General features: G+C 38.1%; 3 protein-coding genes and 2 non-coding genes across 5 annotated transcripts; all 5 read right to left on the bottom strand.

Annotated features, from left to right (window-relative positions):
- Positions 1–8,692: 8,692 nt before the first annotated feature.
- LOC124928220 (kinesin-like protein KIN-14N) lies at positions 8,693–11,995 on the bottom strand. The gene is made up of 5 exons (XM_047468753.1): positions 11,850–11,995; positions 11,032–11,098; positions 9,420–9,541; positions 9,180–9,326; positions 8,693–8,944 (listed from the first exon to the last, which is right to left on the bottom strand). The coding sequence occupies exons 3-5, from the start codon at positions 9,534–9,536 to the stop codon at positions 8,885–8,887; spliced, it is 324 nt and encodes a 107-aa protein (XP_047324709.1). The 5' UTR covers positions 9,537–9,541; positions 11,032–11,098; positions 11,850–11,995; the 3' UTR covers positions 8,693–8,884.
- Positions 11,996–13,972: 1,977 nt separating this feature from the next.
- LOC124927997 (putative pectinesterase/pectinesterase inhibitor 28) lies at positions 13,973–15,865 on the bottom strand. Its single transcript, XM_047468513.1, has 3 exons — positions 15,772–15,865; positions 15,103–15,690; positions 13,973–14,982 (listed from the first exon to the last, which is right to left on the bottom strand). Exons 1-3 carry the CDS (start codon positions 15,773–15,775, stop codon positions 13,973–13,975), a joined length of 1,602 nt encoding a protein of 533 aa, XP_047324469.1. The 5' UTR covers positions 15,776–15,865.
- Positions 15,866–16,349: 484 nt separating this feature from the next.
- Positions 16,350–18,168, bottom strand: LOC124926453 (putative pectinesterase/pectinesterase inhibitor 22). The gene is made up of 2 exons (XM_047466681.1): positions 17,221–18,168; positions 16,350–17,126 (listed from the first exon to the last, which is right to left on the bottom strand). Exons 1-2 carry the CDS (start codon positions 18,161–18,163, stop codon positions 16,459–16,461), a joined length of 1,611 nt encoding a protein of 536 aa, XP_047322637.1. The 5' UTR covers positions 18,164–18,168; the 3' UTR covers positions 16,350–16,458.
- Positions 18,169–24,211: 6,043 nt separating this feature from the next.
- On the bottom strand, positions 24,212–24,287 carry LOC124928303. Its single transcript, XR_007098510.1, has one exon. It is a non-coding gene; the product is annotated as a small nucleolar RNA snoR53Y (small nucleolar RNA).
- A 140-nt stretch (positions 24,288–24,427) lies between these two features.
- LOC124928297 lies at positions 24,428–24,522 on the bottom strand. Its single transcript, XR_007098504.1, has one exon. It is a non-coding gene; the product is annotated as a small nucleolar RNA snoR69Y (small nucleolar RNA).
- Between the last annotated feature and the right edge of the window lie 209 nt (positions 24,523–24,731).

Here is a 24,731-nt window from a genome sequence, read left to right as displayed (position 1 = left end):
CTCAAACAGATTCCTAGCCTTCAGGATCAGCTCTGAGTGGTGTAGGGTCAAACATGGCTCAAGATGTTACTGTACAGGCCCATTAACTCATATTTTATAAACATGCATATGGCTTTTTATGGACTGATCATCTCTTTGAAAGTATGAATCTTTTATGCATACAACTTTCTCTTTTAAAAGCAAAACATTTCAGCAGGTTTTACATTAATTAATTACTTGCTGAGTCTTTAGACTCATTATGTTGTGTGTGGTGTAGGTACCCAGCCTTAGCTTTTGTACACTTGAAGGAATGAGGCTTGGAGAGGTGCAAGTTGTGGGAGGAAGTGTGGAAGGAGGGACTGAGGCTGTTAGATTTACTTGTCTTTTGTATCAACACTTGGCTTTTATTTTGGGTCCTTTCTTGCTGTCTAATGTTACATGTGTATAATACTTGTACAGAAACATGTTTGCATGATGGGTTATAGGCCATCCTTTTGTAGTACTTGTTGTTGTTTGATGCAGCATGTATATATAAAATATATTTTTGAACAGAACCGGTGTATATGGCTTCATCTAGGGCTCTTAAAGTTAAATATAGATGCATGTTGAGTAGTAGTTATTAATATATGAGCAGGGACGTCTCACCATGGCTGTTTATAAAATCTCTCTACCAGCTGGACCAGGTCTTAAAACTAATAGGTTTGTTAAAGCTTGTGAAACCCATCTTCAAAATCACAAGATGGTTGTAGATCTTGTGGTGGTGGAGATGTCGGGGTTTGATGTTATTTTAGGAATGGACTGGCTACTCCGTCATGAGGCTCAAATTAATTGCAAAGATAAGACTGTGACACTAGTTGACCATGATGGGAAGGCCTTTCTGTTCCAAGCTCAACAGTTACCTCAAGAAAAAGTTACAAGTGTGTTGAATGAGCAGCAATCAAAGTTAGAAGATATCTCCGTGGTAAGGGAGTATCCAGGTGTGTTTCCAGCTGATGTTTCTAGGCTTCCACCAGTTAGAGAAGTAGAGTTCAGCATTGTGATCAAGGTTGGTAGTCTGCCAATCTCGAAAGCACCTTACCGTTTAGCACCCATTGAAATGAAAGAGTTGAAGGATCATCTGGAAGATTATTTGAGCAAGGGGTTCATTCGCCCAAGTGTGTCCCCTTGGGGTGCACCAGTTCTGCTTGTGAAGAAGAAGGACGGGTCCAGACGGTTATGCATTGATTATAGGGAGATCAACAAGGTAACAATCAAGAACAAGTATCCTTTGCCAAGGATCGACGACCTGTTCGACCAATCAAAGGGGCTTCGGTCTTCTCCAAAATCGATCTAAGGTCTGGCTATCATCAAATCCGGGTCAAGGAGGAAGACATTAAGAAGACAGCATTCAGAACTCGTTATGGGCACTATGAGTTCTTAGTGATGCCATTCGGGTTGACAAATGCACCAGCAGTTTTTATGGAGCTCATGAATAGGGTCTTCCACCCCTATTTAGACCAGTTTGTGGTGGTTTTCATTGATGACATCTTGATCTACTCTAAAACAGAAGAAGAGCACCATCAGCACTTGGCCTTAGTTTTGTAGGTTTTATCTCATCATCATCTCTTTGCAAAACTAAGCAAGTGTGAGTTCTGGCTGAGGGAGATAGCATTCTTGGGCCACATTGTTTCTGCCAGGGGCATTGAAGTTGATCCAGCCAAAGTAGAAGCGGTGAAGGATTGGGCAACACCAGCAAGTGTGACTGAAATCAGAAGCTTTCTGGGTCTGGCTGGCTACTACAGAAGGTTCATCAAGGGCTTCTCCAAAATAGCTTTACCTCTTACACCCTGACGCGCAAAGATGAAAAGTTTGTATGGTCCGAGCAATGTCCAACAGCTTTGAAGTGCTGAAGAGAAGTTTGATATCCGCCCCTGTTCTTTCAATTCCAACCGAGGTAGGCAACTTTGTTGTGTGCACAGATGCTTCCAAGAACGGCTTAGGTGTTGTGCTAATGCAGGAAGGGAAGGTTGTGGCGTATGCATCCAGACAATTAAAGATCCATGAGAGGAATTATCCAACTCACGACCTGGAGTTAGCTGTTTGCTTTGAAGATATGGCGCCATTACCTCTATGGGGAAATGTGCCAAATCTTCACAGATCATCAAAGTCTCAAGTACCTGTTCACCCAAAAAGATCTCAACATGAGGCAGAGGCGTTGGCTGGAACTCGTTAAAGACTACGACTGTGAAATAATCTATCAACCAGGGAAGGCCAACGTGGTAGCGGATGCACTTAGCCGAAAATCAATCACCCTCAATCAACTTACTGCTCAACCAAACCTGATCCTGAAGTTCGAGAGGCTGAATCTGGTGGTGTTGGAGCAGCAGCAAGAGTGCATCCTGGCGACTTTGACATTAGTTCCGGACCTACTTGAAAGAATTCGGTTGGGGCAAGCGCAAGACCCACAACTAACCACATGGAGGCTAAGGGACGAGAAGAAAGGTACCTCTTTGTACTCAACTAAAAGCGATCTGGTGTATCACAAAAGCAGACTTTGGGTACCATCTGTGGACTCCTTAAGGCAAGAAGTTATGGCTGAGGTGCATTCAACACCCTACTCTGTCCATCCAGGAAGCACCAAAATGTTCAAGGACCTGCAAACTTTATATTGGTGGCCAGGAATGAAGACCGACATCATGAAATTTTTAAGTGAATGCTTGACATGCCAGCAAGTGAAGATTGAGCACCAAAGACCAGCGGGGCTGCTATGAACTTTGCCAATTCCAGTTTGGAAGTGGGAAGACATTGCTATGGATTTCATAGTCGGCTTGTCCAAGACCGTGCGAAAGATGAATGCCATTTGGGTCATTATTGACCGTCTCACCAAGTCAGCTCACTTTCTGCCAATTCGCACCACCTTTTCAATGACTCAATATATTGAGTTATATTTGCAAGAGATAGTCCGGCTGCATGGTATCCCAGCAAGGATAGTTTCTGACCGAGACCCACGTTTCACTTCTCATTTCTGGGAGAGTCTTCACAAGGGTCTTGGAACAAAACTATCCTTCAGCACAGCTTTTCATCCTCAAACCGACGGCCAATCTAAGCGTGTGATCCAGACACTTGAGGACTTGCTGCGGGCCTGTCTTATTGACTATGGAGGCAATTGGGAACTCATGCTGCCTTTAATTGAATTCGCTTACAACAACAGTTTCCAATCTTACATTGGAATGGCGCCCTTTGAAGCATTATATGGGAAGAAGTGCAGGACACCACTACATTGGGACGAGGTAGGCGAGAGGGTTATGATTGGGCCAAAAATCGTATCCAACACTGTGGCCATGGTGGGCAAGATTCGGGAGAGGCTGCTTGCAGCTCTAAGTAGGCAGAAGAGTTATGCTGATAAGAAGCGTCGGGATATAAGTTTCAGTAGGGGTGACCACGTTTTCTTAAAGGTCTCTCCTTGCAAAGGTATCATCAGGTTTGGGAAAAAGGGCAAGTTAAACCCAAGGTACATCGGCCCCTTTGAAATTCTGGAGGAAATAGGTGATGTGGCTTACAGACTTGCCCTGCCCCCAACCATTGATACAGTTCACAACGTTTTTCATGTTTCCAATCTAAGGAAATACATTCTAAATCCGACCCATATCATCCATCATGATGTAATGCAATGGACACCAAACTTGACCTATGAAGAGGTCCCAACAGAAATAATTGCAAGGCAGATCCGAAGGCTGAGGAATAAAGAAATCAACATGGTGAAGGTACTCTGGAGCAACCATTCTGTTGATGAAGCCACTTGGGAAGTAGAAGAAGATATGCAACAGAAGTATCCCGATTTATTCGGTATGTTTTAATTTCGGGGTCGAAATTCTTTTAAGTAGGATCGAGTTGTCACACTCAAAATTTTATTTTTAGACCGAGTAAAACTTCGGTCTTGGCAGAAACCAAAGGCCCAAGTCACGACCGAGGGGTCCGACCGAGGTTATATCTATGTCATGACCGAGGGGGTCCGACCGAGGTAAAATCTATGTCACGACCGAGAGGGTCCGACCAAAGGAAAATCTATGTCGCGACCGAGGGGGTCTGACCAGGGAGTCCGACTGTTTAGTTACTTGGTCTAAAATGAAATTTTAGGTGTGACAGCTCGATCCTACTTAAAAGAATTTCGACCCCGAAATTAAAAGATACCGAATAAATTGGGATACATCTGTTGCATGTCTTCCTCTACTTCCCAAGTGGCTTCATCAGCAGAATGGTTGCTCCACAGAACCTTCACCATGTTGATTTCTTTATTTCGTAGCCTCCTGATCTGCCTTGAAATTATCTCTGTTGGGACCTCTTCATAAGTCAAGTTTGGTGTCCATTGCATTACATCATAATGGATTATATGGGTCGGATTTGGGATGTATTTCTTTAGATTGGAAACATGAAAAACGTTGTGGACTGTATCAAGAGTTGGGGGCAGGGCAAGTCTGTACGCAACATCACCTATTTCCTCCAGAATTTCAAAGGGGCCGATGTACCTTGGGTTCAACTTGCCCTTTTTCCCGAACCTGATGATACTTTTGCAAGGGGAGACCTTTAAGAAAACGTGGTCACCCCTACTGAAACTTAGATCACGACCCTTTTGTCAGCATAAATTTTCTGCCTACTTTGAGCTGCAAGTAGCCTCTCTCGGATCTTGCCCACTAGGGCCACGGTGTTGGATACGATTTCTGGTACAATCACAATTCTCTCGCCTACCTCGTCCTAATGTAGTGGTGTCCTGCACTTCTTCCCATATAATGCTTCAAATGGCGCCATTTCAATGGTAGATTGGAAACTGTTGTTGTAAGCAAACTCAATCAAAGGCAGTCTAGGTTCCCAATTGCCTCCAAAGTCATTAAGACAGGCCCGCAGAAAGTCCTCAAGTCTTTGGATCACACGTTCAGATTGGGCGTTGGTTTGAGGGTGAAAAGTTGTGCTGAAGGACAGCTTCGTTCCTAGACCCTTGTGAAGACTCTCCCAAAAATGAGAAGTGAAACATGGGTCTCGGTCTGAAACTATCCTTGCTGGGATGACATGCATCCGAACTATCTCTTGCAGGTACAGCTCCGCATATTGAGTCATTGAAAAGGTGGTGCGAATTGGCAGAAAGTGAGCTGACTTGGTGAGACGGTCCACTATGACCCAAATGGCATTCATCTTTCGCAAGGTCTTGGGCAAGCCGACTATAAAATTCATAGCAATGTCTTCCCATTTCCATATCGGAATTGGCAAAGGACATAGCAGCCTCGTTGGTCTTTGGTGCCCAATCTTCACTTGCTGGCAGGTTAAGCACTCACTTACAAAGGTCATGATGTCCTTCTTCATTCCTGGCCACCAATATAAAGTTTGCAGATCTTTTAACATTTTGGTGCTTCCTGGATGGACAGAGTAGGGTGTTGAATGCGCCTCAGCCATGACTTCTTGCCTTAAGGAGTCCACAGATGGTACCCACAGCCTGATTTTGTGATAAACCAGATTGTTTATAGTTGAGTACAATGAGGTGCCTTTCTTCTCGTCCCCTTGCCTCCATGTGGTCAGCTGGGGATCTTGAGCCTGTCCCAACCGAATTCTTTCAAGTAGGTCCGGAACTATTGCCAAAGTCGCCAGGATGCACTCTTGCTGCTGCTCCAACACCACCAGGTTCAGCCTCTCGAATTCCAGAATCAGGTTGGGTTGAGCACTAAGTTGATTAAGTGTGCTAGATTTCCGGCTAAGTGCATCAGCCACAACGTTGGCCTTCCCTAGTTGATAGATTATTTCGCAGTCGTATTCATAGTGGACCGTCTCACCAAGTCAACTCACTTTCTGCCAATTCGCACCACCTTTTCAATGACTCAATATGCGGAGATGTACCTGCAAGAGATAGTTCGGCTGCATGACATCCCATCAAGGATAGTTTCAGACCGAGGCCCACGTTTCACTTCTCATTTTTGGGAGAGTCTTCACAAGGGTCTAGGAACGAAGCTGTCCTTCAACACAACTTTTCACCCTCGAACCGACGGCCAATTTGAACGTGTGATCCAAACACTTGAGGACTTGATGCGGGTCTGTCTTATTGACTTTGGAGGCAATTGGGAACCCAGGCTGCCTTTGATTGAGTTCTCTTACAACAACAGTTTCCAATCTTCCATTGGAATGACGCCATTTGAAGCATTATATGGGAAGAAGTGCAGGACACCACTACATTGGGACGAGGTAGGCAAGAGAATTGTGATTGTACCAGAAATCGTATCCAACACCGTGGCTTTGGTTGGCAAGATCCGAGAGAGGCTACTTGCAGCTCAAAGTAGGCAGAAAAGTTATGCTGACAAGAAGCGCCGTGATCTAAGTTTCAGTAGGGGTGACCACGTTTTCTTAAAGGTCTCCCTTTGCAAAGGTATCATCAGGTTCGGGAAAAAGGGCAAGTTGAACCCAAGGTACATCGACCCCTTTGAAATTCTGGAGGAAATAGGTGATGTTGCGTACAGACTTGCCCTGCCCCCAACTCTTGATACAATCCACAACGTTTTTCATGTTTCCAATCTAAGGAAATACATCCCAAATCTGACCCATATAATCCATCATGATGTAATGCAATGGACACCAAACTTGACTTATGAAGAGGTCCCAACATAGATAATTTCAAGGCAGATCAGGAGGCTACAAAATAAAGAAATCAACATGGTGAAGGTTCTGTGGACCAACCATTCTGCTAATGAAGCCACTTGGGAAGTAGAGAAAGACATGCAACAGATGTATCCCGATTTATTCGATTTGTTTTAATTTCGAGATCGAAATTCTTTTAAGTAGGATCGAGCTGTCACACCCAAAATTTCATTTTAGACCGAGTAACTTCGGTCCTAGCCAAAATCACGGGCGAGGCAAGTCTGTGTCCGGGCCGAGGCAAATCTGGGTCGGGGCCGAGGGAAAATCTATGTGCAACCGATGGGTCCGACCGAGGGGGTTCGACCGAGGGAGTCCGACTGTTTATATTTTTCCAACTCATACTTGTGTCACCTCATGCTTAGCCACTTCATGCTTAGCCACCTCATGCTTAGCCATCTCACGCTTAGCCACCTCATTCTTCAAACCCTTTCATATGCTACAAGTTGGTGACAAGCAGGTGACATACCCTCTTTGCTTATGACCAGTAGGTAACAAGATGGTGATAAGCTCTTTTATATTAAACCAGTTGGTGACAAGCAGGTGACCAACCCTTATGATTATTTTATTATTAAACCCAATTGATGACAAGTAGGTGATAAACCATCTTTTGTTAACCCATGACTAAGACAAGCAGGTGACCATCCCTTATGATTATTTTATTATTAAACCCAATTGATGACAAGTAGGTGACCAACCATCTTTTGTTAACCCATGCCTAAGACAAGCAGGTGACCAGCCCTTATGATTATTTTATTATTAAACCCAATTGATGACAAACAGGTGACCAGCCATCTTTTGTTAACCCATGTATAAGACAAGCAGGTGATCAGCCATTTTGATTACTTTATTATTAAACTCAGCTGGTGACCAGCCTTATTAAGTACTATATATAGGTACTAATATTAAGAATCTTCACTATCTATCTAGGTTTATGTTCTAATGATAAATCACATAAAATTCTCGACTATGACAGGCTTTTCTGCATGCAATTCTGTAAACAATGGATTTTCTCTCGATGATGCTTGTTAAGTTTTGGTATATAAAGAAAGAAATTGTATGAAGTTAACTTAACTGAACGTGTAATTAATTAATGTTGCTTTTGTCATCTATTCTTTTTTTTTATGTTTATTAATTAATGAAAATGTGTCTTAAATAAGCACATAAAGTATTAATTAAAAAGTCTAATTAAGAAAACACAAAAGACTAACTATGAAAGACTAATGATGAAATAATAAAATCTTACTTACTATATATATGATAATTGACATATTTTTCACTTATTGAAATCCAAGTTTTTATGTTCTACAACTAATTGGATTTGCAGTATAGTTTTAGCTAGGCTTTAACAATAGTAACGCCTTCATTTTGTGAAATACCACACAACCAAAATTTATTAACCACTTTTCTTTCTTTATTATTAATTCATTTAATTAATTGCCAACCCAAAAAAAATAATATTTTTAATTGTATGATCTTAAAATTAATTATTAAATAAAAATATACAGAGAAGGGTAATTTAGTCAAAAAAAAAAAAAAAAACTAATTTTAGTTTCTTAATTTTAATCAAACAAGAATTTTTAGAAAAAAAATCAAACAAAACCCCCATTAACCAAAGCCTTAACTTTACACTCTCTGCTACAAATCACTTCATAATATCTTCTTCTTTGAGATCATAAAGCGTAGGCTATGCATCTTCTAGGTTTTATTATTATTATTATTATTATTATTAAAGTTAAAATAATCAAAAACTAATTTGCATATAAACCAAGATTGGATGATGATATTTTTGCATTGCTTGACAATATATAATAATAATAGGCTTGAAAAGTTATTTGCACTTTCCAACTCCTTCCAAACTCCCCCAAATGATTCAGCTTCAAATGGTTAGCCAGCAGCGATGGCTAAATAGAGACACAGAAACAGAGAAGACACAGCGATTCCCAGCTTTCATGCCTGATCGATCCCTTAGGTGTATACAACATTTTATATATCTCTTTCATGAGGTGTGAATGAGAAACATTTTATATATCTCTCAATACGAGTAGTCAGTTTTGTAGCATTATATTTAGTAGTTTTTAACAGAAGATATTATCTAAAATCATCTCAAAACAGTATTAATTAATAAAAGGAAGGGTAGATCTATTTGTATTAACAAATCCAGCTTCAAGTATTCAGAAGGCATCGCCAACTGTTTTTCGCAGCAACTCCGTGGCATCAAAAACCAAGACTGAAACTGAATGGTTCCTCTTCACTAAGACTCAGTTTGCGCTCTCTGTTCTGTTTCAGGCGTTATTCTCATGTCTTCATTTGACTGCATTAAATCATGGTGGAGATTGATCAGAATATATATATATATATATATATATAAATGCATACACCCAAAAAAAACACAATATAAATTCTGCTGCTGCTGCTGCTGAGAGAAGAAAACAAATTGCAATATTAAAAATAAATAAATAAATATAAAGTAACTGATGGTTGGTCTAAAAAACATAATAATATGTTTGCAATATAACAAACCAGATAAATTAAAGAAAAAAACACACCTCCTCCTCGGAAGGGATCTCAAGTTTCACTTCAGCTAATAGTTCCTCGCACACTTTTAGCTTCTCATCCCGAATTTCTTTATTTAAGTACCACCTTAAAGCTACCCTTAATCGTTCTATGTAATCAAGGCGCTGCTCACATTTAACCTACAAACAAAATAATGACATATTAAAAATTTAAACTTAAAAAAATAATTTATATTAAATTTGATTGGAATTGAATAACATTGAAATTAGTACCTTCAAACTTATTTTGTTGTTAATTTCCACTTTCTTGTTTAAGAGATCGGAAATTTCTTCCTTGGTGAAACTGGTGGACTCCCTAGGATTGGCACGACTCCTAGTGTTATAAGCCATTTTATCTGTAAAAGAAAAGAAAAAAAAATTCAAATAAATTAGACTAAGTAGAGTTACCTAATTGTAGTTGTTCAAATCTCATTTTAATCATGTAAAAAGGAGATTAAGAATGTTTAAAGAGACATATTGGTCTAGTGGACTGGGATTCATGCCTAGATGAGAAGAGAACCTGAACTATTCAAGGCCATCCAGTACACATGTCCAAAGCATTTACATGTTAATATTTACCCATCATATCAAGAGCAATCCGGCTGCATTTAAATACTAATATTGTAAAAAAAAAAAAAAAACATGATCATCGGGTGTGTTTGTGAGAGAGTGAAAGTTTGGTGGTTCCATTACATCCAAAAAAACTCAAGTGTGAGTAAATATTAGGCTTTAAAGACCAATGTAAAGTCGTTCCTAATTAGGACTTGGTGCCGACTTGGTAAGATTAGTGTCAAATTTACTAGGTAGAGCAGAGCCATGTTACTAGGTAGGTCTCTTGACAAGAGGCCAAGATTTGTTCAAATAATTAAAAAGGTAACTCAAATAGTGGATTCCTAAGTCGCTAAAAAGGATTTACTAAATTCTGGTTATATGTCTTTGAACTCCTCCTCAACGGTTCCAAAAATGATAAGACATGTAGCACTGGGAGGTATAATGGTATAGTGGGGATTCAGTTATATTTACAAGTTCAGTGGGTCTATTATATTTACATGGAAGCAATTCAATTCACGGGGTATTCTGACAACTGTGAAGATTACAAGTTTCACTTGGATATTAGGTGATACTGACTTATTTATCTTTCCAGAACACGAGGAGATGCAGAAAAATAAAATATCAGCTAATTTGACAAATCAGAGCCTAATTAAGCAGGCTGAAAGACACAACAACCCTGGCAGGGAAAAACACAAGTTTTCTTCTTTTTTCTTTGGTTGGAGGGGCTAATTAGTAATATATGCGTTTGTCTATTCTCAACTCAATTCACCAATCTCACAAGCTATGCATGCTTGATATCTCATAGGCATAATAATGTACTTAGAAGCTAAGTGTCTAGAACTCAAGAAAAACAAAGGAGCAATTGCATGCAAATGGCTACATTAGTCCAATATAAATGCTCCGGAAAACATGGCTTACATATATGAAGCCAAATCTGATATGTATACACGAATATCCACGCAGAAGTATGAATACACAAGTTCTATGACAGATAGTATAACTAAAAGTCAGAAATGCAAACAATTAGCTAAAGGGAGACTGCACTCGTAACTAGAACAAAGCCAAAATACTGCATTAACAAATTATTAGAAACAGGAACAGACATAACCCACTAGACCAAAGGTCTCGGGTTCGATTCCCACTAAGAATGCCTTAAGATGAAATAGGGAGTCATGACTGACTGTTTGGGGTCGTGCTAGCTTCTTAAATTCAGAAAAAGGGAAACAGGAACAGACATTCAAATAAAGTATACAGGAAGGAGCCTAATTGTATAGAAACTGAATTAGCAGATTACCTCTAAGCAGAGCCAGTGTGAGAACCTCAAACAGTAGAGACCCAAATATGGAAAACAAGATAAATACCTGACCAGCAGAATTGTATACATGAGATGACATTATAAATACCAAAATGAAGAAGCAAGGTTATGTAAGTGTTAGATAAAGAATGCAGTTCCTCTACTGCAAAGTGTTGTGCCACTTAATTTTCTTATCTTTTTATGCATGTGTCTATCATAAAATCTCCAAAAAGAGGAATCAAGTTACATAATAACATTCCATCATGCATAAAGGTAAATAAAACATACAGCTTCACCAAAAAAATGATTGCATTTGAACCAACAATAACATGTAATTGGAAATGTACACACATTACTACCAAGGGAGAATAATCATGAGAACATTGAGATTTTGTCTAATATTAGGGAGGTAGATGACATTGGTGAAAATGTATCCTTGGTCATGGATGAAGGAAAGAATGTTACACAACATTAGTTCCAATATAAATGCTCCCTCCAGAAAACATGGCTTACATATATATATGAAGCCAAATCTGATATGTATGCACACACAGAAGAAGTATGAATACACACAAGTTGTATGACAGATAGAAATCAGAAATGCAAACAATTAGCTAGCTAAAGAGGAGACTGCTGCACTCGTAACTAGCTAGAACAAAGCAAGCCAAAATACTGCATGCATTAACAAATTATTAGAAACAGGAACAGACATAGATATAGTACTGATTTGTCTATCTTCCTCTTTCATAATAGCAATAATATGAATCTAGCTACTAAACTCGAATCATTTAGGTCATAGCAGATTTGAAGGAGAATACCTTGTTTCCTGCTGAAGTTTCGAGCTCAAAGTAACCGTCCTCTGCTTCTGCTTCTGCTTGCTTGATATACTTCGTGTAGGTCACCACCGACACCGACACCGACACCGACACCGACTAATACGATCTCGCGAAGAAGACGATAGATGACTCGATCGATCAGTATTATGCTCAAATTTGAGAGGGCGGAAAATGTAAGTAGTGTTTTAATGCGTGCACAACAATAAATAAATTTTAAAAAATAAAAAATAAATAAATAAATAATAAATAAAAAAAGGTAAAGTTGTTCTTAAAATAAAAAAGTTTATTTTTTCAAATTTAATATAATCTTGTCTAACATGAATCTTTTGAGACAAACGTATAACTATTGTAAATTTTTTTTTTAATGGACTGTTCCGGGAAAATGATAGATTGAAGGTAAAAGATAAAGTAATAAATCAACTATAAATATGAGTGTAACAGTCCAAATATGGCCCCATCTTTGATATGCAACTAAATGTATAGAATCACGCCTATTAATTTAAAAAACAAAATATTATTGTAATTTTTGTGTGGAATAACTTTAATGCATAGGGTGATTGGTGACATAAAAAAAATCAATACTTCAATTGTAACTTTGTTTTTAAGAAAGTATTCACACAATTTCAAACAAACAAATTTCAAAATATTTTGAACTTTGATTGCCAACCAAAACCACTCAAACTCGAGCAAATAAAGAAAATATCAAAATTAAAACCCAAAATTTATACAATATTCAAAAGATTAAATCATCTATCTATGTCAATTTCTTCTAAGTCAAGTCTAATAACAAATGTACAATTGTCCTCCTCCTGAAATTCGAGAGGATGTTTGTGACTGGTGACAACGATTGTTTCCGACCTGAACAAGAGCCCTGGCGAGCATGGTTTAGAAGATAAATTGATTTATTCTTCATCATCCTATATTTCTTGCCTGATTGGAGTAACCACAACAACTATCAACAATATACGTGGTCAAAAATAATCTTCTTATATTATTCTTGTTGAGAAAATGTTTAATTTAAACACATGGTAAAAAAAAAGGCATAAAGATAAAAGGGTAAGAAATAATAAAGAACACAAGATATAATGATATTGGGCAAAAAAATGTCTACATCCTCAGAAAATCGTCCATTATATTGATTTTTCATTAAATAATGGTTAAGTGTCTTTATTTATAGGAGTAAATCTAATATAATTTGGTAGGGTTGCTTGTGTTTTGTTGTTTGAGGATTGATTTACATCTCTACTTGAATCCAACTTAATTAATTAATGGCCAACTAACTGAATCTATTTCCCTATCCAAGTTATTTTATGTCAAATTACATTTATTTTAATAAGATTTGTTTTTATAGTTAAATGAGATTATCGCAAACAATATTAGATGTATATTATAATTTTTTATGACTTATTTTTAATAAGTAAAAGTAATCTCAAAATATTATAAATTATTATAAAAATCAAAAAAATTCGTACGTGGGTCCATTGGTTGTGAGAGAGTCCGTCCGTTGGTCGTGAGAGAGCCTGGTCCGCGATAGTATCACATAATTTTAAGACGATTTTAGTTACAATCATATTGTAAGAACTTAGAACTTTTAATCATGATTATTTACCGTTAAGCTATCATATTATGTTAATTTTAGTAAAGAAGATATACTATACAACAACTTGAAAAAATATACTAATTTATTAAACCAATAACAACCAAACATATTACAAAAAAAAAACCTCCAAACTAGTTTAATATATGCAAATACTTAATCCTTTATGTCAAGCAAATAGGGAATTAAGATTAAGAAATGCAACAAAGATCATATAGTAGAGAAATGAGACTCTTTCCAAGCTATATATCATATATGATTTGATCATGAAAAAGAAACTACTTCAAAAGTACAACAGGTTGATAATTATAAAAGAATTTTAAAAAAAAAATGTATGAACAATATTGTTAGGTTCTTTTTTTTAATATGGATGATGAGATATTCTGTACAAAATCAAATTTTTAAGTTACAACTTTGACTTAAGAAAATAAGAAATGTTGATCTTTACATTATGATTGTCGTGGGAATTGAAGCTTGGATCCCCGTGTGCCTCTCAAGTCTCAACCACCTAGCTGGAGCTCGGGCTAGGGCTAGGGCTTGAACTCTTCTTATTGCTTTCCTCCGGGCTTGAGCTAGGGCTTGAACTCGAGGTCGGACTTGAGCTAGGGCTTGAACTCGAGGTCGGACTTGAGCTTGGACTCTGCTTATTGTCTTCCTTCGGGCTCGAGCTTGAGCTTGGGCTTGGACTTGGGGTTGAAGTTTTCTCTTTCGGGCTAGGGCTGGCAGTAGGACTTTTTGAAGTTGGACTACTTGAGTCATCCGAATCTGTTTCATTGTCTTTAGGGGCTGCACGAGTAAACCATGAATCGAAGGGAATGTAATTGGTTTTGTTTGACCCCGGATACATCGGAATACGTCTCGGTCTGACCCATATCTCTCCACCCAAGAATTTATTTGCGGTAAATTGCTTGACTTCGGTCCGATTGATCTCCTTAATCCCAGCCCATTTGAGTCTATTTGCCTTGGAAGATCCCGGTCCATAGTTGTTGTACTCGGCGTAATAGAGAGTGTCCAATGCAAACGTACCATTCCACGGTAAGAATCCTTCGGGATCGATCAAGTCGTCGATATACGACTCCATTATAATGGTCCTGGAGAATTCTTTCCAAGGCCTGGCAAGATAAGACTTGAGGGTTTTACGAAGAGGATAAAGGGCGGGATCAGCGACAATAGAGCAGTTTTGGAGGACAATGCCCGTAGGTTGTCGGTCAATCTTTCGGCCTTGAGCGGTGACGATGTTGGCTTGGTTTTCCATTGGCTTACGGACCAACATGGTGCAGTTTTGGAAGACGGCTGAGCTATCGCCGAATATGAAGTCAATAGTTCCGGAGATCTGGCAATTGCGATAGAATTGACGATAAGTGTGAGTGTAAAGCGTGTCTTGGTAACCATCCATGTGACAATTGTAGAATATGGATAAGTCTGCCCCAACCCTAAGAGCCACGGCTTGATGCTTCTCCGCGCCGGCAGAGTTCTCGAATCCTATACCGGAACCAATGAAACGGTCTCCAAGCACAGCTGCATGCGACGACACCACGAGAAACTAGGGTTTCAGATTCATGATCGATCATGATGAATTAATGTATAATTAATTAAGTTTCATACGTGCATGCATGCATGCCATGCATGTATACATACCGACGGTTGCGGTGTGGAAAGTGCCAACTCCGTCGATGAAATTCAAACTTCCGGTGATCCTTGTCTTTTCGGGACCATCTCCAAGCATCATCAAACTTGTCAAGTTCCTATCAACCTGGACCTTCTCCTCGTACACTCCTTCCTTAACATAGAGGACAAATACTTTCTCACTATTTCTAGGAATAGACAAGAGAGCTTTATTAATACTAGTAAACTTTCCACTCCCATCTTTAGCAACCACCAAATCAATCTTTATCGCTCTTCTTCTCTCTGACAGAAGTCTCTTCGCTTGTGGCCCGATCCAAGAAGGGTATTCTCCGCCTTCGTTGCTAGAAGAAAGAAGTCGTCGTCGGGACATCCCACCTTCCATGCCGGCAGAGGACAGTGCCTTGGAGATCTCAGTGACCATAGCCAGGCCATTATTTGTAAGTTGCATTCCAAGCTTCAAAATCTTTTGCATCTTCTCCCCGGCATCTCCGGTCGTGTTCTCGAACCCGTCAAGGCAAGTTTCTTGGTAAGTCATGGCGGCGCTAAGCCATGTCTTCAAATTATCTAGAATGTCATCCACCTGAACTAACTCCATTTTACCTGCACGCAAATGATCGATGTTTCAAAACATGTCTCTATATATATATATATAAAATTGTTTATTATATATTAAAGACTTACTCATTTGTGTATAGGATCTATCGAGGTCGTCTGCTGCGGTTACAGCTAGATCTTGACAATTAGAAAGAGCATCTTTGGTTCTAGGATCTTTTTCAGCCTCTTTGATAACGGATGAGTTCTTAGAAGCTTCCAAGATAGATTTCTTGGCAGCTGAAAAAGCAATCCCAACGAGTTCTTTCAAATCGGTTGCGTTCGTAGAACCTAAACTGTTCACGCAAGCGTCTTTATAATCTGTGGTTGCACAAATGGCCTGAACCGCCTTTGAATTCCCCTTCGCATTTTGAGGCGCCGCATCCTCCTTCTTGTCCTCGATACTCCGGCTGTGTCCTACCGTCACCACCGCCACCACCATAGCCACCAATAGAAACGTACAAAGGACCAACACAATAATTTTCATCTTTCCATCTCCATCATCATCGTCGTTAGAATTTCCCATTTTTTAAATATATGTATATATATATATATATATATATATGTTCTAACCACCTATTTTTTTTTTATATATGATCTAACGCACTCTCTGCTTGAAGCTTTCGACGCCTCGGCAGAGAGCAATTCTACAAATTAGAGATGTCATGGGGGAGCAATCCTCTCTTTTATATATATAATGTATAGAAAGTTAGTTATTTCGGTTAAATGAAACAAATGATAAAGAGCTCATTTAGGAACATGCCACATTTTTACATATTAATTTAAACCGAATTTGAATTTAATTCCTGTGTGGGGCAACCAAGCGAAACCGTCGATAAAATTCCCGGCGGTGAAGAATTTAGCGACGTTTGAGTCCTGAATGATATGATAACCGGGCCAATTGACTCGACCAATGAGCGAACCGCCAGGACCGTAACTCTTATATTCTCCATACCAAAGGGTACCCAAGGCAAAGTCCCCGTACCATTCTAGCCAACCCCTAGGTTGAACTAGACCGGTCATGTAAGTGTTTAAAAACACGGTTCTCGAGTATTGTTTCCATGGTCGGCCTAGATAAGTAGGTTGGGTGGCGTATATGAAGCTATCTTGAATCGTGAAGCCGGTGCTTTGGTGGGGGTCCTTTCGCCCCTGGGCGGTTATGGTGACCTTTTGTAAGGGAAGTGGGACTCGAGTGAAGATCCGACAGTTTTGGAAGACGGCTGCACCGTTACCAAAGATGAAATCGATGGTGCCGTAGATATCGCATTCGCGATAGAATTGACGCAGCGAGTGAAGGTAGAGAGTGTCTTGGTGGCCTTCCATGCTACACTTGTAGAAGGCTGATTGGTCGGAATCCACTCGAAGAGCCACTGCTTGGCGATTCTCTGGTCCGGCTGTGTTTCGAAATGTCATGTCTCTAGCTATAAATCCCTTTCCGGAAACAGCTGCATGCATGCATGCCAAACCAAACCAAATTATTTTATTTGTGTCGAATTCAACAATCTATATATATATACTACTATAGCACGATCGACTTACCCACTGTGGCGGTTCGAAAAGTGGTCCATCCTTGTAAGAAATTTCGATCGCCCGTGACGACAGTAGCGCCGATTCCATCTCCCATGAACATGATATTTGTTTTCTTCTTCTTCAAGTCAATATTCTCCTTATAAACTCCTTTTTTTATGTAAATAATATACCTCCTATTACTATAGCTAGGAGCGTTATTAACAGCTTCCGTGATCGATTGATAATGGCCACTTCCGTCTTGTGCCACCACCGAGTCGGCGTACAATCCTCTCGTACTCGACATCGAAAACAACTCCTTATCTCCCTCGGACATCCACTTGGGATACCTCTTCCCTTCTTCATCTCTCGTGTCATTTCTTGTTTGTTTAAACGGTAAACTATGCATTTGACTATACAACACCAACACATTACCAATAAGTTGCGTTACTTGAGCAAGGCTTCCCCTTATGACCCTCTCTACACGCCTATCAGTCCCCTCAAAACCCTCAAGACACGTATCTTGGTTACTTAGGGCTGCACTCAACCACGCTTTAAGGTTCCCTCGATGGTGATGGTTCTTAGAACCGGCGTGGATTTTCCTCATCGTATCCAAAGACCACGCCAGCTCCGACACCGAAAAGTCGAGGAGCTCCTTGCAATCCTCCACGGCTAAAGACTCGCGAGAGTCAACAGACGAAAGCGTTTCGAACATCGAGAATCCGTTGTTGGCCCGCATGGCCTCCAAATGTGTCATCTCCATGGCGACAGCAAGAACCGACTTGGGGTCTTTAGGATTCTTAGTGCTCTCTAACTTCGATCTTAAATTATCGAGGCAATCACTTTGATTTTGAATCTTGTGACATGCACGAAGCATGGTCGATTGTAGGGCGTATTCCGCTTGCCCTCCAAAGACTAATTCAATGAAAGGTAAGAGTAATAAGAGGAGTTTGGGTATGGCCATTAGAAACATCATAGTTGGTAGAAGTTGAATTAATGTTGAAGAAATATTAGATGGGGGTGTTTTAATAGTCCATGAAAAAGAGAATTTTTGAAATGTTTAGTAATGAAGGAAAGGATAGTTGTTTTTTGGGTTTTAATACTTCAATTCAAGTTATATTCTATTCTATTCACACATCTTTGACGAAGTTATAATATATTCCTTTACCCATATACACAACAAAGCTAATTGGCAGAAGAAAATGTGTGCTTTTTCTTGCAAATATTAATTTATGACAATATTGGTATGTTATGCCTTCATTAATTAATTACTTTAGGATCATGTGAAAAAAGAGACTCGTTGACTGACGGATTAAAAGTCAATTTATTTTTATATGTGGCTTTATTTTTTGAGTGATGAGGCTCCATCATTACAAATTAATTAATATAATTATTTTAAATTATCATAATTAATATAAATATATAAATAATTATAATAATTAGTTATTAAATTTTAGTTTAGTTATATTAATATATTTTCTTCGACTCTAAGTTTTTTTGGGGGTTATTTTATCTAGAAATTATTCATATTTTTGTTAATCTTAATCTAATTATATGAGATTTTTCGTTAGCTTTACTTTTTTAGACAACATGCTATAATATTTTGTTATGATTAATTTTTTTTCATGTATAATTTTACCCAGTATTATGTGTCAATTGAATTCTACCTTCTTCTTCGCTAGTTTATTTAGTCAAACACTTAAAAGTATCTTCAAAAAAATTTCTTAGTATTGATTCACCTAACATTCGATGCTAATGAGATTCTACTTTTTCGTTAGTTTATTCATCAACACATTTTTATCACATAATTTAATGAATTTTAATACTCACAGTTTATAAAGTTTAAATAATATATATCAACATTTCAAAAGTTTAACCTTAAATTGTAAAAAAAATTAATGATGCTCAATTCCACATTAGTCAAAGTGATGTCATTAATTTTGATACATTTTTTTAGTGTAAATGGATGTTTAGGGATAAGTTTGATCTTATTTGTGTGTTTAATTATTTAGATGATATTTAGCTGCAAGGGACCAATCAATGGTGTTCTCCTCAAGAGACTTAGATCAACTACAAAGCTAAAAGTTAACTCAAATTTAAAAACTCTTTTATTGAATCACATAATTATTAATTAAAATACTAAAATACAATTTATTTTAAATTATTATTTTTATTATATCATTGTAAGTACAAAAAATGTATTGTCTCATCAAATTCACAAGCAATCATTAATTTTCAAATAACTCAAAATTTTTCAAAACCATTAACCCAACTAGGCCTAAAACCCAAAGAAGGTCCATTTTATTGTCTCTTTTAATGGAAGAAAATGTAGTAGAAAAAATTAGTTTTAAAATTTTGAAGACCAAATTACTCTTTACACTCGGTGGTGAGCCTATTTTATTTAATATATATTAATTTTAAATTTAATTAAAAGGTAATTTTGATATTTAACCTAATAATAAAATTGATTAATTAAATTATTGATATTATGTTTGAATTTTATCACAATAACCAAACATCCCTTAGTCAATAAAATTTGAAGTTAGTTCAAAGATATTCACCTACTCACATGTATTTGGTAGTTTAAGTTGTTTGAATTAATTAGGTTGAAAAGTTGTCCTCTAAAAGGTCTTGGTATGCAGTTAAACAAAGTAAAGGGCAACAAGACCAAACTAGTTTTGCAAAGTGTAAGAACAAAAAGTGAAGTTATTCATGATAATGTACCACCACCCAACCAACATTTTTCATAAAAGTTTTTCATGATTTTTATTCAAAAACTCAAGAATTCTGTCATCCATTTTAAATACAATACAACATCAAATCAAATCAAGTACTAACCTATTTTAACTTGCTTTTCTTCAAACATTTTTAAACTAATATAATTTACTATTCAAACACATTTTTTTAATAATTTATTTATTTACATTTAAACTAATATAAATAAATTAACTATATTTTTTTTTTTAAAAAAGAGTAATTTCAGAGCCAATTTTCGTTGCGTAAATAACGCCTTGTGAAAAGTGGTATTAAAGCCAATTTCTGGATATCTACAAAAATTGCAGAAAATAAAACAACCTAAAGTCTTGTACCAGCATGTACCTTGATGGTGATGCAAAGCTCTGGTAGAGAGCTCGTTTATCAGACAGCGCAAGTATTAAGCGTGAGAAAATAGATTCGTGGGAAGCCTTAAAACACGAACTGAATGAACAATTATATCCTTATAAATTATAATACGTTGTGGATTGCACGGGAGTCTCAACGGAAGTAGAGACATTTTGACTCAATTAGGAACTATGTCAAAGAATTCATCTCTTTGATGTTGGATGTTGAAGACAAATTATTCAACTTCCTAACTGACTTGCAGACGTGAGCGGGCGCTAAATCCTGATGTCAAGAATCACACACAAAAGAAGAAAGGGAAGACGAAATCTTATGTTACAGAAAGAAAAAAGAAAAAAGAAAGTCAAACTCGAAGGATCCAGGAGCAAGAAAGAGACGAAAGTCAGACCAGAAGGATCCATTAGTAAAAAGGAGACAAAAGAGTTGTTTGTCTCCCGAGACCGTACTAATCAAGGGTGTTTTATTTGTAATGGTGACCACCGCATGAGGGACTGCCCAAAACCTAAAAGGGTGGCGACCCTACTAACGGAGAAGGATGAGGAACGCAAAGAAGACATCCCTTCAAAGGTCAATCCAATGCAACTATTGAATATATTGCATTCTGATAGACCGAACCTTCAAAAGGGCTTAATGTATATCAAGTTCCTTATTAACGAGAAAGAAGTGATAACCATAATTTTGTTGCTAACCATGGAACTCAAAAACTTGGGGTTGGAAATAACCCAATTGGAAAGTCGTGTAAAGGTGGTAAACTCTGAAACCAAGCCAATTAAAGGAATGGCGATGGCAAATTTGTAGGTAGGAAATTGGCAAAGACGGTGTGAGTTCATGGTGGTACCCCTAGATGACTTCGAAGTCATTTTAGGGATTGAGTTCCTCATAAAAGTTAAGGTGGCGGTGATGTTGCACTTGGGAGGAGTACTCATTGGGGAACCAAACAGTCCCTTCTTTATAACTGGAATACACGAGTCCCCAAAAAAAAGGAAGTCGCGTAGCCTCTCGACCTTACAACTAAAGAAAGGTTTAAAGAGAAGAGACCTACGTTGCGACTTTGATGGAATTAAAGACCGATGTATACTAGGAGATTCCAGGCGAAGTGGCTGAACTGATGAAACAGTTCGAAGACGTGATGCCACCAGAACTACCAAAGGTACATCGATCATAGAATCAAGCTAGAATCGGGTGCAGTGATGCCTTCCAAGGCCCTCAATTGGATGGGACCCTTGGAGTTGGTGGAACTAAGGAGGCAATTGAATGAACTTCTAGATGGCAGTCTAATCGGACCTTCCAAATCTCCCTATGACTCCCCTATACTGTTTCAAAAAAAACAAGCCATTGAGAATGTGCTTGGACGGACTACATGGCGTTAAACAAGATGACTATTAAAAACAAGTATTATATCCCTAATGTCTTGGATTTGTTTGACAAAATGTCTAGAACCCGATTCTATTCTAAGATCGATTTGAGATTGGGGTATTGGCAAGTGTGTTTTGCCAAAGAAGACGTACAAAAGACCACCTATGTAACGAGGTATGACTTTTACGAGTTTTTGGTCATGCCCTTTAGCTTAACTAATGCCCTTGCGACTTTCTATAACTCAATGAACGATGTGTTGTATGAAAGCTTGGATCGGTTTGTGGTGGTGTACTTGGATGACATCGTGGTTTATAGTAATTCAATGAAGAAACATTACGACCACTTGGAGTGGGTGTTCAAATGACTGAGAAAACACCGTCTCTATTTTAACAAAGGGAAGTACCACTTCTGTAGAGACAAAATATCTTTCCTTGGACATGTGATAAGTACGGGGAGATCTTCATGGACCAGGCGAAGGTGAAAACAACCATAAACTGGTCTATTCCGACAAAAGTAAGAGAATTATACTAGTTTCTAAGATTATCCAATTATTACAGAAGATTCATTCGGGGATACTCTCAAATAATTGAGCCCCTCACTTACTTCCTGAAGAAAGACCAAGATTTTGAGTTGTCACAAAGTTGCAGCGACGCATTTCAGATCCTTAAATAGGCGATTACATTATAAACGGTTTTAAAGTTTTCCAGTGTTTGAGAATTCGTTTGAAATACACAGAGATGTCTCTAATCAGGCTTTTAATGGGGTCTTAATCTAAGAGAAGCACCCCATTGCATTTGAAAGTCGCAAATTCAAGATTGTGGAGATGAGGTACTCCACTCGGCCGTAACTGTAACGAAAAGTCGTTCAGATGCGGAATAACACGCCAAAATTTCAACTTTTGGCTAACCCTTTGTCCGACTCAGACTCTCCTTGCAAAAATTTGATCAGCCTACTCAATATTTAGACTTTTCTTCTAAGTCACAAACTACCCAGCGATTATATATGTTTAGAGGTAAGAACAGAATATGAAGATGATGAAGAACATAAATTAAAAGGCGCACACACAATTACGGCCGAAGCCAACCTTGGATCTCTTTTATTGATTCACATACAATCAAATGGAAATTACAAGGAAATCCGTGGGTAGGCACAAAACCTTAGACAAATAAAACTCTCACGTGTGTCTTGATGCCTTTAAGGTTGCCTCCTCTAGGCTATTTATAGAAATAGGAAACTTGAAGGCCAAGGCAGCAAGCCCTCGGTTAAGTCGTGTCCGACATGCTTGAGCAGAAGCAGATTACGATGCAGACCGCGCTCATCTCACGACTTGAAGAGCTTGAGATCAAGGTGGGGTTACTAAGGCGCGCAACTGGTTCAGGTCCCCCGATCGCAGCGGCTCCTTTGTCCAAATTCAGGGTCCACGAGTCCTCTTCATTTAGAGGAGCAAGATGCGCTAAAGAAATTGAGAATTTCCTTTGGGACATGGAAGTTTATTTTGAAGCCTCTAAGATCCCTGAAGAAAAAAATGTGTTCGTGACTAGCATGTATCTTGTGGGCGATGCAAAGCTGTAGTGGAGAGCCCGCCTCTCGGATGATGCTAGTGTTATGTCTGATAGGATCGACACCTAGGAAGTAATGAAGCGTGAGCTAAAGGAGATTGGCTCACGCTTCATTACTTTCTAGGTGTCGATCCTATCACGCATAGCACTAGCATCATCCGAGAGGCGGGCTCTCCACCACAGCTTTGCATCGCTCACGAGATACATGCTAATCACAGACACCTTTTTTTCTTCAGGGATCTTGGAGGTTTCGAAGTAAACTTCCATGTCCCAAAGGAAATTCTCAATTTCCTTAGCGCATCTTGCTCCTCCAAATGAAGAAGGCTCGGGGACCCTGAATTTGGACGAAGGAGCTGCTGCGATCGGGGGACACGAACCAACCGCGCACCTAAGCAACCCCACCTCGATCTCAAGTTCTTCAAGCCGTGAGATGAGCGAGGTATACATCGTAATCTGTTTCTGCTCCAGCATGTCGGACACGACTTAGCCGAGGGCTTGCTGCCTTGGCCTCAAGTTTTCTATTTCTATAAATAGCTATGAAAATTTTTTAGAAAATATAGAAAAGTTATTATAGGTAAGAAACTCCCATCATGCCTACATTATCATAAATTTGAATTTCATAACCAGTCCATTTAAATAAAATACAAAATAATATGTTAGGCATTTAAATACAAATAATTCAATTTTTCACCCATTTTAGCAAAAAGCTTTTTAAAAGTAAACAAACCTGTTTTAATCATATAATTTTATTTTAAATTCTTATTATAATATAAACTAATCAAAAAGTCAAAGATTATAAAAACAATGAATATTATGTAGCATAAAAAATTTATATATATAATTCAAAGATATGGATATTTGAAATGTTTATTTTATTATAAGAAAATATTGTAGAAAATCAAACTAATAAATGATAAAATCGAAATGAGTGATTATGAAAATAAAATTTAGAAAAAATAAAGCATAAACATTAATAAGTAAATGTATAATGTTCCCTCAGTAATGTTAAATGTATAATCACATAGAATTATCAGAATTAGCATGATAATGATCATCATAGGGAACGAACATATATGATTTCAATCTGATTCGAAAATCGCAACGAAGAACGAGCATTCGCGTTACTAGAACTATCAAATGAGAATGATTGTAAATGATAATCAATGAAACAAACAGCAAAATCAAAGATCAAACAATAAAAATGGCGAAGAAGCTCAGATATATTGGAAGGGGTATATTCCTAGACCACAGAGATCTCATAGTGAGCTGGTATAAAACGGTTATCATCATCGCTTCTTCGAAACGTCATACGATTACATACATAAAGGAGAAAGAAGGATTCGATGAATATGAATAACTTATTTAAAGAAACGAACCAGATCCGAATCGATTCAGCATATATGAAGGAAGTCGAGATCCATAAATTTGTATTGATGAATCGCAGAGAAGCAGATGAAACTGTTTTGACGATGATGATGATGAATGAAGAAGTCTGGGTGTGAATTTATA

Source organism: Impatiens glandulifera, chromosome 2 (assembly GCF_907164915.1).
Source record: "Impatiens glandulifera chromosome 2, dImpGla2.1, whole genome shotgun sequence".
Classification (NCBI taxonomy): Eukaryota; Viridiplantae; Streptophyta; class Magnoliopsida; order Ericales; family Balsaminaceae; genus Impatiens; species Impatiens glandulifera.
Note: the sequence above shows the minus strand (reverse complement) of the source record. Positions and strands in the feature narration are given on the sequence as shown.